The sequence below is a fragment of the Clarias gariepinus genome, chromosome 21 (genome assembly GCF_024256425.1).
Source record: "Clarias gariepinus isolate MV-2021 ecotype Netherlands chromosome 21, CGAR_prim_01v2, whole genome shotgun sequence".
NCBI lineage: Eukaryota > Metazoa > Chordata > Actinopteri > Siluriformes > Clariidae > Clarias > Clarias gariepinus.
This window is the reverse complement of record NC_071120.1, coordinates 19,060,374-19,087,773: the sequence shown is the minus strand read 5'-3', so window position 1 is coordinate 19,087,773 and position 27,400 is coordinate 19,060,374. Positions and strand designations below refer to the sequence as shown.

Genomic DNA, 27,400 nt, shown 5'->3' with positions numbered 1-27,400 from the left:
AAAATATTAGAAAATGTAGTATCAGCTCAAATATGCACATTCTTGCAGGAAAACAATATCCTCAAAGAATTTCAGTCAGGTTTCAAGCTCCATCATAGTACAGAAACTGCACTAGTTAAAATTGCAAATGACTTATTTTTGGCTTCGGACCAAGGCTGCATCTCTAGTCTTACTAGTCTTAGTGCTGCATTCGACACTATAGATCATATTATTCTCATAGATCACTTACAAAATCACATTAGTATTTAGGGACAGGCATTAAAATGGTTTAGATCATACCTGTCGGATCGATATCATTTTGTAGATCTAAATAGAGAACCATCTGGTGTAATGCCAGTGAAATATGGTGTCCCACAGGGGGCAGTTTTAGGACCTCTGCTGTTATCAATATACATGCTTCCCTTGGGTAACATCATTAGAAGACATGGGATTAGTTTCCATTGTTATGCTGATGATACCCAGTTATACATCTCAACAAAACCAGATGAAAGTTGTCTAGACTAACTGAGTGTGCCCAGTATATAAAAGATTTGATAACCGATAACTTTCTTTTACTAAATTCGAATAAGACAGATATATTACTTATTGGCCCAAAAACCAGCACACAACAGCTTTCAGAATTCAGCCTGCTTTCAGAAAGATGTACTGTTACCACCAGCTCGACAGTAAAAGACCTGGGCGTAATATTAGACAGTAACTAGTCCTTTAAAAATCATATCTCCAATATCACAAAAACAGCCTTTTTCCACCTTAGAAATATTGCCAAGCTTAGGAACATCTTATCCGTATCTGATGCAAAAAAGCTAGTTCATGCATTCATGACCTCCAGACTGGACTACTATAATGCATTACTAGGTGGTTGTTCTGCTCCCTCAATAAACAAGCTACAGTTAGCCGCCAGGGTTTCTTACTAGGTCCAGAAAATATAACCCCAATATTATTATCCCTGCGCTGGCTACCTGTTCAGTTTAGAATTAATTGCAAAATAGTATTACTTACATACAAGGCTTTAAATGGTTTGACTCCCACATATCTAACCAGTCTTCTGATATGCTACAATCCACCACGCTCCTTAAGATCACAAAACTCTGGACTTCTGGTAGTTCCCAGAATATAAAAATTTACACAAGTGGGTAGGGCATTTTCATATTTAGCTTCAAAGTTTTTAAATAGCTTTACGGACAATGTTCGGGGCTCAGACATAGTTTCCCAGTTTAAAAGTAGACTCAAGACGCATCTCTTTAATCTTGCATACACATAATTTAACCCATAACCTACATACTCCAGTACATCTATTCTGAATGGCAACTACGGTAATTCTTTTCACCTGTTCTTTATTTTTCTACCAATCCGAGGCAACTGGCGATTATGCCAGCTTTAGTAAACAAAGGCCAACCCTGCGAGGATCCTGAAACATCCAGAGAAGGACCAGCTCCAGCTGGATTTTGCTTTATGATGGTTTGGAGCTACACCTGCTGACTCATCCATGTGCTGAACTGGATTAAATAACTTCTGTTATATTGAACTTTCAGCTTCATCTGACCTCAGGTTGTTATTGCACTTATATGCATTACTGGTTATTCAGTGCCTGTGTGTGTGTGTGTGCGCACACGTGTGTACACAACGGTGTACCTTATCAGTGGAATCCATGTCAGCCCCGTGCTCCAGCAAGCACTCCACAATGTCACGGAAGCCGCGGGCTGAGGCGGTGAGCAGTGGACTTTCACCTTCACGGTTACGGGCATTAACATCGCAGCCAGCTTGACACAGGGCCCGTGCCACTGCTGAGTACCCGTGCCATGCTGCACAGTGCAGAGGAGTCTCCTGCTCCTGTAGCACAAAGACAAATTAAAGTGTTAGTCAAATATAGCAAGGGCAAAGAACCAGTAAGAGAGTTAAACTTTCTTTTCCCTAATCGATTGCTTCACCCAGTACTTCTTCCGTTACATCCATATATGAAATCGAAACTCTGTTAACGTCATCCTGAAGTATTGGGTAAGAACAGCTGTTATTTGTGTACTGAATTCAGAAGACTGGGTTGCCAAGTGAAATGAGGCACAAAAACAATTAGCAAACTCTGCGTGCTGTTCCTATGGAGTGCTAAATCAATCAGTGCTTTTTGTGCTTTCAGCTTTAGCGAAGCTGTTTTAGCATCATTATCAGGTTCAAGAATGACATTTGTATTAAATTCTACAAGATCTGCTACGACTAGAGTAACATTCCATGTAAGCTGTACCACAGCAAGTATGGAGGTCATATTTTAAAAATCCAACAAGTAACCTAACGCAGAAGATCGAAACTCCTGCTTGAATGGTCATAACTGTTACAAAACAATAATAACATAACACAGGAATCATGATACGTTCCACAAAACAGTACTTTATCAATATTTCAGTGTTATTCCTGTACTTGCATTATATTTGTATCTATAGTACAGTAAAAAATTCTTGAGCCCCCCTTTAAAAAATGTATTGATGTAGAGTAAATAAAAAAAAATAGCAACAAATGTATTATTTGACAGGCTTTGAAGTGTATAAATGTACAATTTTAAAATTGGTTGCTGATGTAACAACGTCAGCAGTAACCTCATTTCCCCTCTTGTCTGTTCCAACCATTCAGTGATCAGCATCACCAGTATTCTTATCACCCGCCTGATCATCTGTACCTGTTTCTCACTGGTTCATGCCTTGAGTTAGATGTTTTTTTTTTTAATGCTTGAATGATTTATCGGTCAGCACAACACTGTGACCTCAAATGAGATATTGCCTTAACAGTAACTGTTAAACAATAAGTATTATACACTATTACACTGTAATAAGTATTATAACTTTTTGTCACTACAGTATAGCCTACTTCTATATTCTATATTAATGTAAAGTGAACTTTCCTGGCATTCCATGTTTAATACAGTAACTTTATGTATAGTACATTAGTCCCATTTTAAAGTAAATTATTTTATACCTTCAAGTTTCTTTGGTGTTACTCACCCTGTCTGTCAGGTCCGGGTTGGCGTGAATACTGCAAAGATACTGAACTACATCCACGTTGCCATATCGAGCAGCCACATGCAGAGCGGTCTCCCCTGACTGCAGCACAAAAAAAAAAAAACTGTAATATTCATAACATGCCGACTAGAAAGGTAATGGTTTAACATGAGTACGAAGGGACACGGCTCATTCAGATATTTGACGAATCCAAGACAGGAAATTTCAGTATATAATTTTCAACATCAATCATTGTACGTCAAGATTATTATAATTCATACGTTTCATAAAGTCCATAATTGCGGCCTTAAAGTAACTGTAATAATAATTATTTCATGGGTAATTTGCTGCAAAACACTTCAATCATATATTTTTAATACTTTATGCAAAAGGCTGTAATCTGAGTCCAATATCTCATCATCTTCATTTCAGCATTTTGCTAAATCTCATTATGGTTTTACTAAGTTAACTCTAATCTTTCTCATGGAAATGATCTGAAACTGAAACAAATCCTTCTCATTTGAGAAATCCTCTTACAAAACAGAATTATATGGAAATATCCTTATATAATTTGCTAATGCCATATGTGTTCTATAAATATATATTTTTTAAATATTCTTTATTGTTATACAATGTGGAAAATAAATATAAACAAAAAACATTCTTCAATTAGGTGGTGTGTCCAAACTTTTGACTGGTACTGTACATCAGGCACTGATTTTTAATGAGGGCTGTTCAAGTCAAACCAGAACTTCTGATTGTTGTGCAGAATAATAAAATTACAGTTATGAGAATAAAAAACTCCCTTTAGTTCTCTATATTAAACCCCTGCACCTTTCCCAGCGTATCACTAGTGCTTGGAGAGGTAGATTTTTTTTTCTCAGTACATCAGAGCCATTATCAAACTGCCTGATGTTGAAGGGAAGTAAGCATAATGTGTCTTTCATCTGCTGCATTGAGTTTCTTAGTCTGACCACCGTGTCCACTGTCCTCATCATTGCCCAAGTCTTTGTGCTTCTTTAAAATAGTTTGAACGGCACATCTCGAAACCCCAGTCTGCTTTGAAATCATTGCCTGGGAGAGATCTTGCTGTTGCAGTATATTGTATACAGTATATCCCGTTGCTGTGCTCAGTCTTGCCATGGTGTTTGACCTGTGATGCCAGACCTTACATTTACATTTAGGCATTTGGCAGACGCTCTTATCCAGAGCGACTTACATTTTTATCTCATTATACATCTGAGCAGTTGGGGGTTAAGGGCCTTGCTCAAGGGCCCAACAGTGGCAACTTGGTGGTTGTTTGAACCTGGGATCTTCCGAACCGTAGTCCAATGCCTTAACCACTGAGCTACCACTGGCCCAAGGTGTTTCAGACCTTCTTCCATAACATCACCTTAGTAGCAAAGTTTTTTGGTTCTTCTTTGATTGGTTAATCATACACTACAATCCTACAAAATCCTTGACTTTGTGCCGGTCTGTGAGTGTAAGAATTGATGCTGGTTTCAAGCCAAAGGGTAGTCACAACAAATATTGATCCGATGTGGATTTTTCTTCTGTACACTCATTTTACATTTTTTAAATTGATAACATTTTAAATATACATTTTTTATAGCATTCTTACTTTACAGCATTTCTTTACACCTACCTAAAACTTTTGCACAGTACTATACAATTCTGTAGCTAAGGCAGCACAAGGATTTTTTATTTATTTATAGTAAGTATTTATTATAGCCAAGTTGTCCCTGCCTTTAAACGGTAAAAAAAAAACATGCCTTATGTATTATCCTTTTAAAGATTTAAATATAACATACTTTCGACTCTGACGCTTTGAGACTGTCAGTGAACGCATACAGAGATCATTTTAAAAACAGCTTGTGTAAAATAGCTACACCAACTTTAACTAAAAAGGTAGACCTATACTGTATAACAGTTCATTTACAGTCTGAGCTACACCATAAATCACACACTTTCAAAACACCAGGCTTTTCCAACAGTACCGTTAACAAGACTAACGGCATATCAGCATTTAGCGAGGCCACTTTACTTCAAGGCTGTCGAAACCACGCAGGCCTGCAATTTCCATCTCTAATAAAGGAACACATACTGAAATGCATGACTCTTTGTTGTGTTTCAGAAACTCGACAGCTCTTCATGCTGCAAATTGGTACGCCCGAGCACGCTCTTGAGTCTAGAGAGGTGCTTTCGTAAACAGAGCGACGATTATTTTATAGAGAGAGCGGCTCTCAGCTGAGGCGAGTGGCCATGGAAACTGCGAAAAGTCCAGAGAGACCATAGAAACTGGGAAAAGGGAAAACGGGAAAAGGTGGAAATGTGTCATGTATGGAAAGATGGGAAATAAAAATCTCAGATGAAGAAATCTCCTGCCAGAAGGCTATCTGTGAAGGCAGTATGCGTGTATGTGTGTGTGTGTGTGTGAGAGAGAGAGAATAAGAGAGAGAGAGAGAAAAAGAGAGAGAGAGGCCTACCTTATCTTGGGTGTCCAGAGGGCACTTCTTTTCATGGAGGAATTTCAAGGTCTCCACATGGCCATGTCGAGCTGAGTAGTAGATAGCGTTGGCTCCAGACTGCGAGACAACAGAACCAGACTATTTTAGCTGCATCTAAAAGACCTTTACGTTTTATTTAGCAAAAGAAGCCAGAAAGCATCTCTGCACATCAGAAGCATTTACCAGTGACAGTGACTCTCTTTGAATTATATATCCTTAATTACTGTTAATTATTTAGATAGAAACTAATCTGAACTACGCTGGATTTTCAGTTGGCAGTTAGCAGAATAACCAATAGCAGTTTAACCAATACCTGCGCTGTGGAATGTATTTTATACTTCTGTCTAAAGTTTATAGTGCTTGTTCAAAACCGTACTTCCTTTTGGGGAATTTGGGGGCCAGATCAACTCTTTCTCATTCTCATATTATCATAACCAGGATAAACATATTTATCAATTTTCAAAAATATTGGCCTTTTAATGAGGGATCGGACTACACGGCATTGCTTTTACTGTCCACAGGCATAAAATGAGTCTTGGGTGCCCATGATCGTGTCACCTGTACACTGATATATTAACAGATAATCAATGCTATTTAATTTACATTGCTGTCATGTTAATGTTAGGGCTGACTGGTGTCTCTTTACAAAAAGTTTCACTTTTCTTGCATTTTAGCGGCTCATTATCACATTGCCAGCACCCCAGCTGCAACCACAGGCTAATTAACGCGTTTCCTGTTCTTACAGCAGCTTGTGAAATTAAATGAAGTAAAACTAACCACTAGAGTACTCATACTACAAATAGTAGTACAACAAGAGCTCGCTATATCTAGTTACAATCTAATGCTCACAAATTCTAACCAACTCTTCCCCATCACATCTTCCAATCGGGGAGGGTCAAGGCTAACATGTGCTTTCTCTGACAGATATGAAGCCAGACATGGCAACTTTGTTGAACACTTACTGAAGGAAAGCGCTATCCACCCTCTTCCACATAGCTGAGCTTATAGATGCCAAGAATTACCTTCTGATGCACTGCTAAACTTCTTTTTTTTCCCTTCTAGACCTCTGGACCCCTCTGGACTTTCCTGATGATACCTTTACACAAATTCTGATTGGCTCATGAAATTTAGGACACTACCTACTCCTTATATAGTCCTAGCATTTTAAACAGGTAAGTAGATCTTTAATAATCTTTAATTAAGCCCATTATAAAAGTCAGCCAACAACAAGAATACACTGAGGCTATATTCACATTGCAAGCCACATTTATTCATTTCTGATTATTTGCAGCTCATGTCATTTTGCATTTGCATGTCATGACGGTTCACAGTCATAAAAGTGACTTTTATCTGACTCAAATGGGGATGTGCAAATCGATCTTTGAATTCTGTTGAAATCTACACCTTCTCATACAAGTTGTATGACCATGCATCGAAGATGTATCTTCATCTAGGACCATGTACGAAAGTGACTCAAATACGACCTGAAAAATATTTAAGATCTGTGGCCTAAAAAAATTGTGTACATAACCCAAGATATAATTCATGAGTGTGTTTTGGATTCTTATTGCAATTAAAACCCACTAAGCAATGTGATGGGGACAAACCTTGTCAAGGGCTTGCATCTCTGCTCCTTTTCTTATCAACACGTCTATGATCTGAATGTTTCCACAGCCAGCTGCGATCAGGAGTGGAGGCGTTCCATGCTGAAGCACACACATACAGAAAGAAACAGTATAGCTTAATTAAGCTCACGTGAGGTTTCAGCAGTTCCTCATAGCAAGACAGGTATTAAACACACAATTAATCAGAGTCGGTCTTGGTACTCTGCCATTCAAACCAGGCTTTATCATTCTACCATGTTTGCATTGCGGGTATAATTGCGGAAAGCAGGCTTTCTGCTGAACTCGGCTTCTATGCTCTTTCTCCGTCGCCCACGTTTACAGCTGTTTATATGTGACTGGAGGTGATTCTTTGGCATGCATTAATGCATGAGTCGTGGGAATGCTCTTTAGAGAGTGTGAGCGCACAAACGCACAAATGGACAGCTCCAAGCGCGGCAATCAACAACAACAAGGAGCCTCGCTTCTTACTCTGGTGGATAGATTAGCGTTTCCTCACCGCCCCCTCACATCTTTTTCTTTCTCCTTAAAGACAGACACAATCACTTCTGCAGCATCTCCAAGCAAACAGCAAGAAGCTTGTTCAATTTTACTGTACATGTGACAGATAATCTCATGTTACAGCGAATGTTCATCTGAATTTCCCAATACGCAAAATATTTATATCCAACAAATCACTGGGAAAACCATGAATACTGAATAGATGATGCAGAATAACACCTAAGCATTTTTATATGCACTTAGAGTAAAAATGCAATAAGCATACGGATATATGGACACAATATCGTAAATTATTACTTTAAAGCTAAAAACTAGACCTACAAAGTAAGATTTGACGAATGGTAGCAGTAATAACACCAACAGAAATTCTTCATGACAGCTGACATGGTGCTACGTAAACATTTATTACGCCTTATTTTAAAATGTCTTATCTGACACTAAGGCTGCGTTTGTCAATTTGGCATAGAATCAGCGTTATGTTGATAGAATTTGTCTGGTATGTCAAACTAATGAAGTAACACAAACACGAGCACTTCTAAAAGATTTTCTGTAGTGTTTCCTGAATTCGCATGAAATCCTGCTTGGTAGCATTTTTACCCGGTAAAATGTTCTTCTAAACAGGAAACACGACGCCATAATGACATAACGATGAGTGATGTATATATATTTTGACCCTGTGCTTTTAAAGTTACATTAGCCACATTTGTCATCACCATGCCATGATGATTAACCCTTTTGGTTAGTTTTCAGTATAACAAAAACAAAGTTAACAAAGTCAGCCAGCTTGCCTTTAAACTAATAAAAGCAGGCTGAGAATGCTGACATAGCTAAAGCTTTGGTTATCTAGCTTTATGGGAATTATTATTAAGGCCGCATACGGTATCATAGAGTGAGATAAAAACTATTATCCTGCGTTAAGCATATGAGCATTACAGAAAGCATGGAAAAGAAAACCAAGCCAATTAACAGTACTGTAAAAGTTTTGAGTCATTCCTCATTTCGTCATATCTTGCATCCAAAGAGACATACTTTCTTTTATTTTTCATGTCGTTTTAAAGGAATACAGTAGTTCTCCCAGCTATAAATAGGTCACTGTAGGGGCAGTGGTGGTTTAATGTGTTAAAGCCCCGTTACTGATCGGAAGGTCGGTGGTTCGAGCTCCAGGTCCACAATGGTTATCATTGTTGGGCCCTTGGGCAAGATCCTTCACCCCTTGTGCTCCAGGGGCGGCGTGTAATGGTTGAAAAATTAAAGAATTTAAGAAAAATTAAGGCCTGAACCAGAGAGAAACAGGTGCAGATAAAGGCAGATTGTCAGGCGAGTGATTAGTATACTGGTGTTGCTGAAAGCTGAGTAGTTGAAACAGATGAGAGGGGAAATGAGGTAGCTGTTGAGGTTGTTCTTAAATAGTATAACTTTAGGTACTTCACAGCCTGTTGCAGCAAAATGCTTTTATGAATAAAAAATAATCTAGAAGAAAAAAAAATACATCCATATAGAAAGTTTTGATCTCTTTTAAGATTACAGTCTATAAAGCTTTACATAATTAAAAAAAATTTTCAAGCACAAAAAAGTACTTTACTATTTATTAAATTTAACTTAATTTAAGTTAATATGAGGAAAGGAGAGGTGACTCAAGGCTTTTGAACAGAACTAAATATAATCTATATTATCATCTACAAACTAAAAGTTTTTACTCCTCTTCATGACCTTTACAAAAAGTGTCAGTAAGTCACTGGCCAATGTTTTGGCTATGAGAAGTCGTGTTTGCACATAAAGCACATTACTGCTGTTGCCGTGTGCACGTGGGCTAGTAGGTGTCTTATGCAACAGCTTTGTACTGTGCATTATTTTGCTCTGTTATGTCAGTGTTCTGCGAATCCTACATGTTCCTGATACATGCACGCAAATTAATTTATTATAGATTGCTTTCTCATCAATCATATTGAACCTTTTGGATGTAGTGTAAACCACTGCCTCTAGGTAAGCACAAATATAACGCTAATAGCGAAGACATGAAATCTGCTTGTTATTGTTGTACAGTGATACTTCATATTCAACCTTGATAGAGGCTAATAATTACAATCTGCAAACCTCAACGCGGCTATTTCAACACAAAAGCAAACAACAAATGCATGTTTTAAAAAATATAAAAAGATTAAAAAAAAGATTTTTCACTATAGAACAAGCAGACCTTTTTTAGACCTTTTTTCCACCCACACACACATCACCGAGATGTGATTAATCAGGTAATGATTAACACCAAGCTACAGATCGACTCAAGCCTCCTCACACACTACAACTACAACATGATTAAGAATGCACCGAAACTGCACAGAACCGGTTCAAATAGCTTTCTCGTACTCAAACAAGTCTGAGAAACAGCCTCGCTCTTAAAAGACTCCACGAAAACTGCGTGGCGACTCGGACGTCACGAGAAGTGTAAACGAGACGCTTATCGGGTGGTCGATCGAGCTCACCTTGGCTGCTGCTCTATTTGGAATGAAGCCAAGCAGGTACACCTGAATAGGATTCTACACAGTTTACTCATCTTACTGCTGTATTTCCTTTTTTTTTTTTTTTTGCCTTTTTTTGCCTCACCTTATTTGGATGGTTGATGTCGTAGCTTGTCAAAGAACCTAAGAGGTGCTTCAGACCTGGGACATTATCATCATTGATGGCATGGATGATGGCTTTCATTACAAATGAGTCCTCTTCATCCTGTTTAGGAAACAATAACAATGACATCATGAAATCTCAAAAATATTGGAGTATACAATCTAGTGAAAGAAATCAGCAGTTAAGCAATTAAGTGTAGAGTGGAGTATATTATTAAAATAAATAAATAAATACTGATTGGTAGCGTCTCACCATTAAATGGTCACACTGACAGTTAAAAGATGTTTTTCAAATGTTTAAGACTCTATAATGTACTTAAGATTCTGATTCTGTACTTCCACTCAATTGTTTCGAGTTCAAACAATTCACCAACGTGAGCTGACAACAAAGTTTTACACAAATGACAGGATTTGTCATGTTTGGAAAGCCCTACTGCTGGGAAAACAATGCCAAATCTCCTTTAACAGTCAAAGTTTTGTCCAAATCTTATTTTGTGCTCCCGTTGAACAGTCGAAAAAAGCAAAAAAAAAGTGCATGCTGCTAATCCTATTAAGTAATTCATGTGTGTGTGTGAGGATTTGTGCATGTGTGTGGAGTGCTCCACTGATTTAGATGATGGTTACACTGTTATGTGAGTTTACAACCTTTAAACAAAAGCTGACAGTCTTGACAAGCAGGCCACAGAATGTGGAAGCGGAGGAGAAGGGCGAAAGCAGAAGATGAAGTGAAATGAGCAGAATGTGTGAAAATGAGTGTTTAAAAAAAAGGTGTGGGGGGGGGGGGGGTTATGTGAGCAGCCATGCGGACACTTCTACATTCCACAGCTTCGAAATACACACACATTATGGAATCGAGTTATGGAGGTTGTAGTTGACCTGAATATGACTAATTTAATGCGTCCTCTCTCTCATATGCTGCCTTTAAGAGCGATCAGAATAACAATAAATATGAGTCCCCTAATTACTATAAAGTCAGGAGCACAGATAGGTCACTGGAAATCAACAGGAAAGATCGGTTACTGAACATGCTTGAACTGGATTATTCCCATTTGCCCAGACGAGCGCTGCTGCGACATCTCAGTGGTTACATAACGACAGCAGGATTTGGCAACCCGAGATGACAGTGATGTCTTCTGCAGTTGAAATTACGGCCTAGAGCGAAGCGTAATAACTGTGTATCTTTCACAAGCACCTACTCGATGCTGCACGGCGAGCAGGATGGGTGTCAAAACTTAACAAGAAGAATTGATGACACATGCACATTTCCTTTGCAAAACACACTCCTGTCCATCAATCCACCCACACACACAGATACACAACGGCACACAAACACATGAGCTCATTTCCTGGATACACCTTTTTTTATCACGAGGATGATCAGTAGATGCAGGGGTTAAAAACAAAGTTGTTTTTACACTTAATTATCATTTAAATGTATTTATGTTTATGTAAGAAAACCCAAAACGTTTTACTATTTACTTTGATCATTACAAATCTGAAAGTACTTCCCTTATTCTTCAGTACTATTCCCATTATTATTATTATTAAAATAAGGAGTAGCAATAGGAACAGTAAGAATAATCGTAGAAGTAGTAGTAGCAACAGCAGTAGAAGTAGTAGTAACAACGGTATTAGTAGTAACAGCAGTAGTAGAGTAATAGTCGAAGCAGTAGTAGTAGTAGTAAAGAAGTAACAGCAGTTAGCTTAGTAGTAATAGGAGGAGTAGTAACAGCAGTAGTAGCAATAGTACCGGCAGTAGTAACAGTAATGGTAGTAGTAGGAGTAACAGCAGTAGTAGGGTTGGTAATAGTAGAATCAGTAGTAACAGCAGTAGTAGTAACAGTAGTAGTAACTGCAGTAGTAGTAACAGCAACAGTATTAGTAGCCGCAGTGGTGGTGGTGGGACTAGCAGAAGCAGCAGTAGTAGCTATAGCAGAATTATAGTAGCAGAAACTGCAAAAGTAGCAATAGCAGTAGGAGTAACACTAGCAGAAGCTGTAATCGCACTACCAGGAACAGCAGCAGTAATCAGCAGTGGTAGTAGGAGTAGTAGTAGGAGTAGTAGCAACAACAGAAGTAGTAGGAGTAGTAGCAACAACAGTAGTAGTAGGAGGAGGAGTAGTAGGAGTACTGGCAGTAGTAACAGTAATGGTAGCATGAGTAATAAGAGAAGTTGTAACAGCAGTAGTAGGGTTAGTAATAGGAGAATCAGTAGTAGCAGCAGTGGTAGAAACAGCAGCAGTAGTAGTAACAGTAGTAGTAGTAGCTGCAGTAGTAGTAACAGTAACAGCAGCAGTATCAGCAGAAGCAGTGCTGGCAGTGGGACTAGCAGAAGCAGTAGTAGTAGCAGCTACAGCAGAGTTACAGTAGCAGTAGTAGCAACTGCAAAAGTAAAAACAACAAGAACAGTAGCAGTAGGAGTGACAATAGCAGAAGCTGTACCCAGTATTTCAGTGTGAAGCATAAGCTAAAAATGAACAGAGCAATTTCGGACTGATGTTTATTAAGAATAAACATTTCTATTGAGACACTAAATAAAATTCAGAGCCGTTTCTAACTTCCTGTTACAGGGAACTATTAAAATGGCTTCGTATTGGATTACGCATTACTATTTATGACCCGGAACCAGAATAATTTCCTACTTATTAACCAAAACCATGGATTGAGTGTGGAGAAACATCCTAATAATGAGCGTTAAAATATTTGCATTTTACTACACATCACCACTACATGTCGCCGTGATTAAAAGTTAGTTCCCCTTCTTATACTTTTGCGTTTCCATGCAAAAACTTTAAAAATCATCTAATCGTAGCAAGTCTTAGTTCTAGGCAGTTAAATTAACAACTGTATACCCATATAATTTTTCACAGTGGCATTATTTATTTAACAAAAAAACAAACAAGCAAAAAACATGTGGCCAATACCAAGTACCCCTTTATTGCTTCCACAAAATTTAAGAGGATAAGTTACAGCCAGGTTCTGCCAATTACCCTGCTGCTAATAATCAGTCCTTGATTAATTGAAGGTGCAATCGCAGATGTGCAGACCTCTATAAAAGCATAAGATTTAGCAGTTTGCTGCTCTAAGGCATTCAGGTTTGTATGTTAACACAAGGCCAAGAGGGAAAGACATAGGCAATGATTATAGGGAAGCAACTGTTGCTGCACATACTGTATATCGGCAAAGGGTTATGAGACCATTTCCAAACAATTTGAAGTTCATTGTTCCACACAGTTGCCAATCTTCCCAGGAGCGGATGAGCCAGCACATTTGCCCCAAGGTCAGATCGTGCAATGCTCAGACAAAAATAAAACAGACTATTCAGGCCAGCATGTTAACTGTTGTTAATGTCCATTATAGCACAATTAGAAGAAGACTGAAGAAGTACGGTTTGTTTGGAGGGGGTTGCCAGGAGAAAACCTCTTCGGTCCAAAGAGAACACGGAAGCACAACTGAGGTTTGCAACAACTCCTTCTCAAAAAGACTTATGTACTATGGAAAAAAATGTCCTACGGACAGACAGTTGAGACTAAAGTGAAATTGGCGTAAATGCCTAGATCACTGTCAAGTGTTGCGCTAGACAGGTGATAGGGTCAGGGGTAGCTCAGTGGTTAAGGCATTGGACGGTTCGTAGGATCCCAGGTTCAAATCCCACAACCACCAATTTGCCACTGTTGGGCCCTTGAGCAAGGCCCTTAATCCTCAACTGCTCAGATGTGTAATGAGATAAAAATGTAAGTCGCTCTGGATAAGAGCGTCTGCCAAATGCCTAAATGTAAATGTAAATGTGATAATTTGGGCTTATTTTGCAGCCGCAGAACCAGGGCACCTTGCAGTCATTAGTCAACCATGAACTCCTCTGCGTATACTACTACCCAAATGTAAAGCAATCTGTCAGACAGCTAAAGCTTGGTCAAAAGTTAAAGTCTAGACCTCGACTCAATAGAAATGGTGCGATGGGACCTTAAGAGTTGTGCAAATGTCCAAAACTGTCCAAAATCATCAATGAACTAAAGCAATGTTGTGAAGTAGAATGGGCCAAAATTCCTCCACAACGATGTGAGAGACTGATGACACAGGAGTCATACAGGAAACGATTAATTCTAGTTATTGCTGATTAAGGTAGATCTACAATCTTTTGAATGATGGGGAGGTGCTTAGTAGTGCCCACATTGTTAGCTTTTTGTTGTTTGTCTGAGGTTGTATTTAGCTTAATACTGAGACATGCTACAATCAGATACAAAATACAGAAAATTCAAACAGGAGTACTAACTTTTGAACATAACCTTGGCAATCTGCCAAAAATAGAAATAAAATCAGATTCCTTAAGAGATGTAATTATGCAGAACACCCACCACTACACTGACACAAACAATGTACTTAAAAAAGATGTGATTATCAAAGAATTTCATATTCGCAGTAGAACTTTTCTCATCTTACCAGTGTGTCATCACTACGTGCCACGCTCATGTTGCTTCTGGACAGGAAGGAGCGGGAGAGCCGGTTACAAAGCGAGATCAGACGCACTGATTGCTGCCAGAGAGGTAAAAATAAACAGTTGAATTAATGAAATGTTTATTAATTATAGGCACTCGTGTATGGAATAGTAGTTTAATATCTGATTGAGGTCATAAAGTGAATGAAACCCAATTATAAAACTCTAAAATCCCTTGAAATTCTTGTACAGTATCTTGAAAGGCAATAATGTTTACCTTCCATTTTCTTCGTGCTGCAAATTTCTTGAATTTCTCCATATTCACAGCTGATTCCTTGCGACTAAGTGCTTGTTGAGTGTCTTTTGGCTGAAAAAGGAAACGTACATTCAATGACCAGGTTTTCATGGTGCCGCAAGTATCTAACATCGTGAAACCGAGATATGGACATACCTTGATCCATGGATGCTGCAGACTGTCCTGAATTGTCATTCTTTTTCTGTGGTAAATAAAAAAAAAATGGAGCTATTTAGGTCTTTCTTTTCAGGCAGCATGTCTCACAAGTGAAAGGACCAAAGGGAATCAATGATGCTTTTAGAGCATGTTTGTGGCTTTATAGATCAATGGTTCACAATACACTGTGGAATTATATAAAGGTTATATATATACCTTTATATACACACATTATGACTGTCGTGTATCTCTCGCTCAAATTCAATACACACAACCACAATTATGAAGAAGACTTGCTGACTTGGTAGTTTTCCAGAAGATGATTATCGACACCCATCACAAGGAGGGGAAGCCACAGAAGGCCATCACTAAAAGTGCTGGATGTCCACAGACGACTGTATCAAAGAATATTCATGCAAGGTTGACTGGAAAGAAAAAGTGTGGTAAAAAAAGGTGCAAAAGCCACAGGGATGACCGCAACTTTTGGGAAGGTTGTGTGACAAAGCTGATTTCAGAACCTGTAAGAGCTTCAGAGTCATAAAACCTCTTTTCAGCTGAAAGTAGATTTTCTATTTAATTTGAAAATCAAGGTCCCAGAATCTGGAGGAAGAGTGGAGAGGCACAGAGGGCAAGTTGCTTAAAGTAAAGTGCGAAGTTTCAACACTCAGTGATGATTTGGGGTACGATGTCATCTCCTGGTGTTGGTCCACTCTGTTTTATCAAGTCAACACAGCCATCTACCAGTAGATTTTAGAGTATTTCACGCTTCCGTATGATGACAATCTTTATGGAGATGCTGGTTTTCTTTTCCAGTAGAACTTAGCACCTGCCCACAACGCCAAAATTTAAAAATACCATCACTAACTGGTTTGCTGATCAATACTGTGCTTGACTGGCGAGTCAAAACACCTGACCTGAACACCTATAAAGAATTTATAGGCTACTTTCAAGGGGAAGATACATTTTTTTCTGCTCAGATCTAATCAAATGTAAGTAGCTCTGGATAAGGGCATCTGTCAAATGCCATAAATGTAAATAAAAGTGATCTGTTCTTCAATAATGCCTCAGCAGTAGAACAGATAGATCGCATCCATGTCCTGCCGCATTGATGCAGTAATTTGTGCTAAAAGACCAACCAAGTAAAAAGTGCATAAATTAACAATTTTGAAAAGTTGGACATTGCTGTATTATAAATGCCTTTTTTGATTAATCTTAGAAAATATTTTAATATTTTGAAAACACTGATTTTTCTGCAATATTCTAATTTATTGTGATGCACTATACACACACAAAAACACACACATACAACCACTCAAATGTTTGCTATCACTTTCAAATTTCTTTGTTTTTGTTTAGTGATTTATTCTCTATATTCTACAAGAATACTGGTTATAACACATACAGTATAATTATGTAATTATGTAAAAACAACAACAAAAGTTGGTTGTTATTTTAAGACACGTCAGCCTTTCTGGAAAAGTTTTTGCAAGAACAGTATTGTCAAGTGCATTTGCAAAACCCATTAAGGAGAAGTTCATTTAGAGTTACCAGCTTTAAGAATCACTAATTAACAGCACCTTGGATTAGAGCTGGTTTAAAGGCTTTAAAGATCATGAGTGGTAGATACATCTCAACATTAACTGTTCAAAGAAGATTATTACATATTTTGAATGCCTTCAGCATTGCTTTAACATTGTAGAAAAACCACCATGGAGTTAGAAAATGATACAGACTTTTGAGCAATAGTGTATATATATATATATATATATATATATATATATATATATATATATATACATATACATATACAGGTCCGTTTAAAAAAATTAGCATATTGTGATAAAGTTCATTATTTTCTGTAATGTACTGATAAACATTAGGGTTTCATATATTTTAGATTCATTACACAAAACTGAAGTAGTTCAAGCCTTTTAATTGTTTTAATATTGATGATTTTGGCATACAGCTCATGAAAACCCAAAATTCCTATCTCAAAAAATTAGCATATTTCATCAGACCAATAAAAGAAAAGTGTTTTTAATACAAAGAAAGTCAACCTTCAAATAATTATGTTTAGTTATGCACTCAAAACTTGGTCGGGAATCCTTTTTGCAGAAATGAGCCTGTGGCACTGCTGAGGTGTTATGGAGGCCCAGGATGCTTCGATAGCGGCCTTAAGCTCATCCAGAGTGTTGGGTCTTGCGTCTCTCAACTTTCTCTTTACAATATCCCACAGATTCTCTATGGGGTTCAGGTCAGGAGAGTTGGCAGGCTAATTGAGCACAGTAATACCATGGTCAGTAATCCATTTGCCAGTGGTTTTGGCACTGTGAGCAGGTACCAGGTCGTGCTGAAAAATGAAATCTTTATCTCCATAAAGCTTTTCAGCAGATGGAAGCATGAAGTGCTCCTAAATCTCCTGATGGCTAGCTGCATTGACCCTGCCCTTGATAAAACATAGTGGACCAACACCAGCAGCTGACATGGCACCCCAGACCATCACTGACTGTGGGTACTTGACACTGGACTTCAGGCATTTTGGCATTTCCTTGGTCTTCCTCCAGACTCTGGCACCTTGATTTCCGAATGACATGCAAAATTTGCTTTCATACGAAAAAAGTAATTTGGACCACTGAGCAACAGTCCAGTGCTGCTTCTCTGTAGCCCAGGTCAGGCGCTTCTGCTTCTGTTGATCAGTGATGATTAGGTTAATAGCTCGTTTAGAGAACCTTTTCATGATATGCAAATTTTTTGAGATAAGAATTTTGGGTTTTCATGAGCTGTATGCCAAAATCATCAATATTAAAATAATTAAAAGGCTTGAACTACTTCAGTTGTGTGTAGTGAATCTAAAATATATGAAAGTCTAATGTTTATCAGTACATTACAGAAAATAATGAACTTTATCACAGTATGCTAATTTTTTGAGAAGGACCTGTATATATATACTGTGTAGCTTTAGCGATCCAGGCTAAAACAGTGGGATATAATTTTGGTTCATATCAGTCCCACATAATAAGATTATGTTAACAAGTTTTAGAGCTATTCTAAATACCTTAACGAATTAATAAGGTTAATAAACTGTATTATTGGTGCAATATTTTCCCATGCTTTAAAGCAGCTGTCAATTTTTTAGATAAACTGGGAGCAAGTAAATTGCACAAGATTTTGTAGAATTGTGTACCCCTCTAACTAAATTGCGTTTTACTACAAGAAAGAATTTTTTTTAAAAAAAAGCACTGTGTATAATCTTATTAGCCAAACACTGACTTGCTTATTGTGCTTTCATAACTTAATATGCCAGTCATCACACAAACATGTAATTACCTTAGACAACTAAATTCTTCAGTATAATAAAGTTCACATAGCACAGATAAAAAAAAAAAGAAAGAAAAAAAAAGTGAACTAACCAGTTTGGTATTCTCATCGTTAGTAGATCTGGTACACGTCAACATATAAACATTGCGTTTGTTAAGAGACACATCAACAAGGAAGAGTTTCTGAAACAATTGTACCCGTGTTTTCCCAGTTTAACATACCTAGTCGAGCTGATCAGTTAATTATCAAGTGCTTACAGTATAATGTTTAACACAAGACGCCACCTGAGAAGTGCTTCATAAAACTTCACACCTCTAAATAAAACTTATAAATATAATAAATAAAACAGGTCAACAGGTCATGTCCCAAGAGTCAAACCGATCGTTTACACTGTACCACTGAGCAAACCATATTGTTTCGGAAACAATCACACATCACTATTAATGGATTCCCAAGCGATTTTCGGTTAAAGCCACATGTTTGTAGTCAAAGTTCCTATCGAGATCATGACTTCCACAAAAGTTGTTTCGATTCTCACACAAGAAATATGAGGTTTTAATACGGTCAACACAACATGAAGTGGAACTAAATGAGGGAAGTTTGCAAGTAGCCAAACTGACCAATCAGTCCAGAGAATTAACTAAACAGAGTGCCATAACAGGAAATGCTATTGTCCTTCATTTCTGCACATTCAGCTGGTTCCTGTCTATATACCACCGACTGTTCCTCATTACTGAGGTCAGTGCTGTTTATGCATAGAATGGGGTAGAACTGTGTTCCAATGAAACGATTCACAACTAGATATCTTAGGCTTTAAAGTCATTTCGAAAAAGGGCGGCATTTTTTACATGCCTAAATGTGTGTGATTAATAGCAATTTAATAGCAATAAAAGAAAATTAATAACAAATTACTGTACACGTCTAAACTGTGTGATTCATACCATTTCAATTAAACAATTTCGAAAACAAACAGCTTAAGCTTTTGTTGTACCTTGCTCTATTTCGCAATCATATTCCTTTTCTGTGTTATAAACGCAGTACATCCATTTTCATTACGGCAGGGAATCTTTACACCCCTCTCCAACAGCCGAACTCCCTCTTAGCCAGGCTGTGTTTAATTCAGCCAAAATTTTTACACAACAAGATTGTTCACTTGCGAGCAAAGTCTATTAACATCATACAATTGGATAGTTTATTAACCTAGATAGTTTAGCCAACCTACAGTACAAGAATTAAGACAGCGATTCTTTAGCTCAACAACGTGACTGGTTTTGCAAGTGAACCATCTTGCTCTTTAGAAGCTTTGGTTCACCTTAAGCCAAGATGATGAAAAGAGAGCCAACAAGGAAAGAAAAATCAATTCAAAATATGGGAACACTTTGCCTTCAAGGAGTGATGTGAGTAATTGGCGTAGATCAGTGATCCATACGAGTCATGCCCCATGGTTCGACACACACGTGAACTGTGGATTTATTGCAATGTTTAATCATCATGGTGCGAAACACACTTATTTGGGCTTTGTTCTTGAGTAAGAAACTGTCGTTCAAGTTAAACTGGGACTTCCCACGAATGAAGATGTAAAACCTATTGACCTGATCCTTGAAATTCGACAGATAATTTGTCACCAACTCCCAAAAGAGACACATACATAGAGCACTAGCTTTCCCTTTTGTGCTATTTAGGGTTAAACCCAAAAACAGTTAGTTAATATCTTTGTCAGGTTGGGGGACATTTTGTATTATTTAATTTCTTGATTTGCCAGATTTGGCTTGTGTCTGTTATATTGTGTGAAATGTAAATTTATTAAAGTGTATGCTGTTGATTTTTGATTTGTGTTTCATGCATCTGATTTTTATCTGGCTTTTATCTCATTATTGTCTTACATATGGCTTCTCCTACAAATGCCGTTCTGTTCCTCATGTACATTTCAGATTTCTCAAATGTATGAAGTATGTCTCAAGTATGTCTCAGGTTTTGTCTTAGTTATGTCTCTTTGTTTCTCAGCTTTAGAAGAAATAGAAAAGTCAAGTTGAGCTAGTAGTAATAAGACAGCTCAATTCAGTCTCATGATACAAGAAAAAGTTCATTCTGAACACCAAAATCTTGCTATGGGTAGCTATTAATCAGGATTCTGGAAATGTCATTATTAGTTATTTGAAGCATAAAGCCTAGCCTCTCTCATAGAATCATCTTTTATGCAACAGAAGCACTAAATCAAGCTAACGCCATTAAATGAGGAAGAATCGCATTTGTACAACATCTGAGGTAACTGGTAATTATGCCAATTGCTAAGTTACTTCTATCTATGTGACAAAGTATCAGGTAATCCAGTAGGTAATTAGATAATCATCAGGTACTCTTTCTGTTATTTTTTGGCTCCAAAATAAACCTTGAACGTATTTAACAAAGAAAATACAGCATAACCAAATTCCGGTTAACGGTACTTCTGCCATCCTCTGTTGTAACTAATGTCAAGTGTTCTATTAAATATGTTTATTATTAGATTATTCACACACTTGTCAATACATAGAGATTTTAACCATTTAGTTCCAACCCCAACATTTTAAAATGGTAAGCCAATTATATGTCATAACTCCATGGTAGCATTCAGTCCAGAATCAATTAGACATTACTCTGTAAATTAATTTGGCCCTTACTTCGGGTCTTTGATAAGGAGCCGTGCGATGAAGTCTTTGGCCAGAGCGCTGGTGTGGCTGAAATATTCCTCATCGAATTCGTAGTCCACCGCCGACACGTTGGCCAGAGTCTCCTGTTTGTTCTCCCCCAGAAATGGGGAAGCGCCGCTTAATCTACGAGACGAAAAAACATCCGTTATTATTCATTGTTTGCTCCAGATTTTCTAGAATACATTAAAGCACTCACCCTTTGTGTAATTAACGTTCAGGTGAAGGAGTGCTAAAAGGCAAGTCATTAATGCTTAAACTTGGAGAAACTCAAAACCTACAGTACCAGTCAAAAGTTTGGACACACATTTAGATTTATTTTTTACATTCTTGAACAATACTGGAGATTTTAAAACTATGAAATAAGACATATGCATGAAATGCTTAGTAGCCTGGTGTGATACTACAGTAATATCAGAATATAAGCAGAGAGAGTTAGTAGGACGAATGAGAATCAATCTAAAACCTGCTTGGTTCTTTCAGGAATCTAATATGATGAGGAATTCAAAGCATGCATGTCATACAGCAAGGTGAGTCTTTTACATTACAGGCATCTAAATGATTCTAGATTGCTCCTGTTGCTAAATAAAGAGCTAACTTGCATTTAAAAATGTCTCTGTTTTAAGGTTAGACGAACGTCTTGGCGCTTTATGGCAAACTATAAATGAATGGTTACATTTTCAGTACAGCTGTACGACAGAAAACTACCAATTAAAGGGATTCCCAATGGTTTCAGTCAGGAAGTAAAAAGACGACAAAGGAAAGAAAGGTGTGGATGCAAACAGAGGTGGGAATGATAACAGCCTGATGTGTGACTCTATTTTTAGCATGTCACTGACAGCAGTGTGGGATGGGAGAAGAGCGGCGGCTGAGAGACAGAGAGAAAAAGAAAACTCTTCGTGTTTGAACTGTTTTGGAATTGAACCTTGTCTGGGTAGGCAGGAAAAGAAAGAATCGGGATGTCAGTTGAAACAGACCAAACAAAGGCTGAGAGAAAGAGAAGGTGACATGACAACAAGAATAGCTAGGACAGAGCAAGGACAAGGAGGAGAAGCACATGAAACGAAAAACCTTCATTTATAATCTACAGGTCACTGCAGGAATGTCCTCTGCTCAGAGAGCCTTATCAATACTGTTTGCATTAGAGGTGGAGAGACGTACAGTTCCCACCACTACTCATTGGACCTTATCTCCAGCTGCAGCCAGTTTCCACTGTTTAAATTAAGTCACCAAACACAGAAACACGCCAATGTGATGTCGCACATTATACTATGGTATACCATTTTTTTTATCATCATCATCATCCTCATCATTATACATTTGTATACATTCCATCACTAATTAATCTGCGGTTATCCTTCATACTTGAAAAAAAAAACCCAAAATGAATAGCTCTGTTTTATAAAAATAAAACACACGAATCACAAAGCTACTCAATGCCTAAAGACAATGCTTTCTTTTACCACTGTCATAATGAAATACTTACAATATGTAAGTAATCACACCAACACTCCTGGAAAAAAGAAGAATGAAAACTCATTAATGATAAGATAATTAAATATAAATAATCTGAGCTCATTTTGTTGTAAAGGGTTTTTTTTTTTCTTTTCCTCACCACATGTCTGCCTCAAGGCCCAGTGGCTCATAGTTTACCACTTCTGGAGCTGCAAAAACAGAGAGATATTTTAAACCAAAACGTCTGACATTGATGTCTGCAACATTCAACTCAGTGGTGAAAGGGTGGGGGCTTCAGTTATTCACACTGTAATATAGGAACTGTGAAATGAGTCATTTAATAAGAAAAGGGGGGAAATTTCAGTTTCTGATGTGTGAATGACGAAAACGGAGACACAGTATACGGTGTGTACGAGCTGATTCTAAATAAAAAGTAAGTCTTCCTATGAACTCATCATATGTAGGGAAAGTCCAGTACAGTGGAAATGTCTAACCAGAGTACCGAGTGAGTATCCAAAACTTAATCAGTACATGCATAAAAAAGGAGCATATATCGTCATAGAGGTGGCATGGTGGCCTAATGGTTAGCACTGTCCTCTCACACCTCCAGAAATAGGGGTTATAATATCACCTCCATTTGTGTGAATTTTGCATGCTTTCCCCATGCTTGGCGGGTTTACTTCATGTACATACTGGTCTCCACCAACAATCCAAAGACATGCATTGTAGGTTGACTGGCGTTTCCAAATTAGGTTGTGTGTGATTAGGTGTGTGAATGTGTGTGCTTGTGCCCCGTGATGGGTGATGGGTTGGCACCCCAACCAGAGTGTACCGCAAGTTCCCTGGGACAGTTTCCAGGTCCCATAAGACACTATATAGGATGAGCGGTTTTGACAATATAGGTTGGAGGCTGGCACAGAATTTGCTATTATAATCAAAGTTTCAGGGCAGCTGTTGAAATTGTTCGAGATTTGAATTAGAGCATGAACTCTAAAAATAATCAACATGTTTTCAATTAAAAAAAAATTTCCTCAAAACAGTAATCTATAATTTCAGAAGCGGCTATTACAAGGTGTTGGATTTTCATACGAATGCATTCCAGGTACAGTCTTATCTACAGAATATTTTTTTTAAATATTACTCTTAAACCTGGACTTAAAAAGGTATGAAGAGTGAAAAGTTTGAAAAAGAAGTTACATAGGCCTTTACATAGGAAAAACATTTAAGGTAAATATTGCAGTTTGTTGTATTTATGTTGTAATGGTACATTAGGTAGCGATACCACTCCTCAGTTAATCTGGGAGATAATGGTCTCTCTATTAGCTCTGCTGTCTCATCACACCCGGCAGCTATGTTGGCTGCCATTCAAGCAAAGCTGGCTGACGTTCCAGAGAAACAGCATGCGGGGGGAGGGTGGGGCTACAGCTACAGCTCCAAAACCAAACAGAGTTGACTCATGGGTAGAACAAGACATTTATGAGGTTTGGAGCAGACTGTATAGACTGTGAGGCAAAGCCTGACTCGAAGCCTGAGTTAATATCCAGAACATGGCCAATGTGTCCTCATTTGAACCACAGAGATGTTCCAGGACATCGGGATTTGATCCACTTTAATTCTGTGTAGTTATGTCAGACTTTTGGTTTGGATTACGATAGAAGGGAGTGGAGAGAAAATTGGATGGAATTAGGAATTGCAACTTCGCTCAATTACTGAAAAGACTAACCGACGAACTCCGGAGTGCCGAAAATGTTTTTAAAATCGTTGCTAAAGTCGATCTTGTGTGCCAGGCCGAAGTCGATGAGCTTAATGCGTGGGTGAGGCACGTTCCTATTCAGCAGCATGATGTTTTCCGGCTGGAGAGAAAAAGAAAAGAAAAGTTCATGTCATTGTGATCAGCACTGCTTTTCTGCAGAAAAAAAAAATCAGCAAGTAAGGGAGAGAAGAAAAGAGAAAAAAAACATTAAAAGATCCAAAGTGAAAGAGTGTGCAAGACAAAGAATCAGGAAATACACCATAACACATGGAAATCACATGCAAAACTACAAAAGCGTTGCCTAGAAAGCAGAGCAATATCTGAGCTTAGCAGAAAAGCATCTCTGTCTGGACATTCCATGGGAATTATACTTTCTTTTGGAATGCATTATTCATAGACTAATCTCTTAAAAGCTTTACTGACTTAAATAAAATGACATGTTAGGAAATTCTCTTAGATTTTAGGCATATCTTATTAGACAGGCGATAACAGCATGGTTAAAAGTATCATGGAAATCAGTAGAAAGTTTATGTTGCTTAATATGTTAGCTTTTTTTTTTTTTTTTTTTAGCTCAGAAGTGATATGGTTTGATTTGTCAAATGATTACGGGTTATACTAGGTGAAGGGACTGCAACCATGGGGAAAAAAAAGTCACACATCATTATGCATTCTCATAGATGTCGCAACTCTACTACACTAACGCCAACCACACAAAGTCATCAGGTACAAAGCAACATTGGCTGATCCAGTTAGAAATGTTGCAGCTCCATACCTTCAGGTCGAAGTGGGCAATATGCTTGGAGTGCAGGTAGTTGACGCCATCCAGGATCTGTTTGAGAAACTCAGTGGCCTCTTCCTCGCTGAGAGACTCCTTCTCAGCCAAGAAGTCGAAGAGCTCTCCACCTGCCACACTGAAAACACAGGGAAAACGCTTGTCAAAGAGGTACTCCAGTTCAGAGGAGCCAGCTCTCAAATAACCGGTCTACGGCGAAGTGAAATTTAAGAATGTTATATGTTTAAAAAAAAAAGAAAAAAGGAACGGTCAGTACAGGATTTAGGAATCAACATTGTGAGCTGCCAAGCTGCATGAAACATGTCCAAGACAGTAATCTGACAACTCTTTGAAGGCTAGAGACGCTTAGAACAACACACTACGTCTGAACAATATTAACTTTCACAACTGCTCATTCTCTTAATGATTCTATTTAATAAGATATAAAACACTCAAAAATGAGTTCTACAAAATATTTATTTAACTAAATAAATAACAAAAAAAGTAATTAGCTACAATATAGTGAAACTGATGAAAAACAGTCACAGACTTAACGCTACTTTAACTTCAACTTTAACTGATTGCCACAGATTGAATTTATTGGACACAATCTATTTGAACTACCTTTGATTCGATCAACTCCAAATTAAAGGTTAACATCCACCGCATGTCTTGCTAAGTGAAACATTTAAAAACTAGATTTATTCAATTAGTTTGCCATGTTCGCGCAAGACAAATCATGTTTTGTGATGAATCCACTCCAGGTTTGATGTTGAATCGCTGTAATCATCACAATGGAATCAAGTATGGAGGATCAGCTCCCAGCTCTTTGATGTAAACCAAAAGCAGGATGGTGACTTCATAATTTGGTACACAAAATACTATAACTATACACTGCCTGCCCACTCCAAAAATGTTGCACATGATAAAAATCGATAGATGTACGGTGGACAATGTGGTGGCCAAATCAGGTGTGAAAAAGACTCCTCATGCTCCCAGAACCATTCTTTCACAATCCTGAAATAAGCCTGTGGAATCAGAGAGGAAAAACTCCACTGGTGTGATAACCTGGTCATTCAGTACATTCAGGTCATCAGCTGACTTCAATTTATTGTCACAATGTTGACCATCTAAGTTCTAATCTTTGTTCTGCTTGAGAAACTGTACCCTTTTGTTCTGATTAGTCTCAATAACAAGTGGTTGTCTTATGGACAAACAGCAGTTTAGTTCCAATCCTGAGTTCTCAAATGCCTTTATTCTTTTATAGTTTAAGTCACCATGGTCATTCATTATTTTTTCCGACTACATTTCTTCTGTGAAGTTGACAACTTAACATTATGTTCCTGTCAGAATGTCAGACTTTTCTTAAGCCAATTCCACTGTTTTCATAGCTTAATGCAGGTTAATATTGTGATCATTTTGAAATAGGGGTGTTTTTTTTTGGCCAGGCAGTAAATGGCACATCCCCCGTACATTCCTGAACTCGCTTTACATATTTAGGGGGTTACAGGAGTTCCTGGGAGGCCAGCGTTTCAGACAGGAAGCAAGAAGTCCATTCAAGGTTCCGATGTACTAGAACTTTGTCCCTTGATGGTATCCAAGCACTAGTGAAACACTGGGATAAGTGCTCTAATGCAGCGGGGGATTATATTGAGAAATAAAGGTTATTTCTACTCTCATAGCTGTGTTCTGTTATTCTGCACCGTCAAGTCCTGTTTTGACATTAAAAGTTCCCTTATATATTAATATCTATACAATATATTCTACGATATTAAAAAAAAAAAAAAATGGCATCAGATAAGACAATATCTGTGAATGTGTAGGTTTGAGAATCAAAAATGCTGGCTAACATGTAATCCTGACTTATGCAGTTTTGGCAATGATTTGGGTTGTTCATGTTGATGTCCAGCTGCGGTAGCCAAAACTCATGCCACTACAAAAACAATAACCTCACACAGGTTTCTGTTCAACCTTCTAGCAGAAAACTAAAGCTTATTTCCTTACAGATAGGAGACAGTGGTGTGGAAGCATTCTCAATGTTTTAGGGCGTAGGCAGTAACAGTTCAGTTATGCCATTTCATGCCAGGGTTGTTTGTGAGAAAAAAGGAAGCATCACTAATGGATTATATGTTCAAATGCGAGCTTAGAGAACACAATACTGCACAATCCTGGTTATAAAACAGGCAAGCGGATACAATTTATTACTGAAAACAGGTTAAAAAAACAACAACAACATACAATTAACACTGAAAGACTTATTACATGATTATGCAATAGAATGTTACAATTCAACATTCCAA

General features: G+C 37.9%; 1 protein-coding gene across 1 annotated transcript in view; it reads right to left on the bottom strand.

Annotated features, from left to right (window-relative positions):
- dapk1 (death-associated protein kinase 1) overlaps window positions 1–27,400 on the bottom strand; it is a 78,328-nt gene that overhangs the window by 20,949 nt on the left and 29,979 nt on the right. The window contains exons 4-16 of the mRNA XM_053480848.1: window positions 25,101–25,239; window positions 24,299–24,428; window positions 22,736–22,784; window positions 22,607–22,633; window positions 21,094–21,246; window positions 15,119–15,164; window positions 14,945–15,034; window positions 14,673–14,765; window positions 10,216–10,335; window positions 7,099–7,197; window positions 5,471–5,569; window positions 2,988–3,086; window positions 1,633–1,830 (exon numbers count right to left, since the gene is read on the bottom strand). Coding sequence (XP_053336823.1) covers window positions 1,633–1,830; window positions 2,988–3,086; window positions 5,471–5,569; window positions 7,099–7,197; window positions 10,216–10,335; window positions 14,673–14,765; window positions 14,945–15,034; window positions 15,119–15,164; window positions 21,094–21,246; window positions 22,607–22,633; window positions 22,736–22,784; window positions 24,299–24,428; window positions 25,101–25,239 — 1,342 coding nt within the window. The remainder of the gene's footprint in view (window positions 1–1,632; window positions 1,831–2,987; window positions 3,087–5,470; window positions 5,570–7,098; window positions 7,198–10,215; window positions 10,336–14,672; window positions 14,766–14,944; window positions 15,035–15,118; window positions 15,165–21,093; window positions 21,247–22,606; window positions 22,634–22,735; window positions 22,785–24,298; window positions 24,429–25,100; window positions 25,240–27,400) is intronic.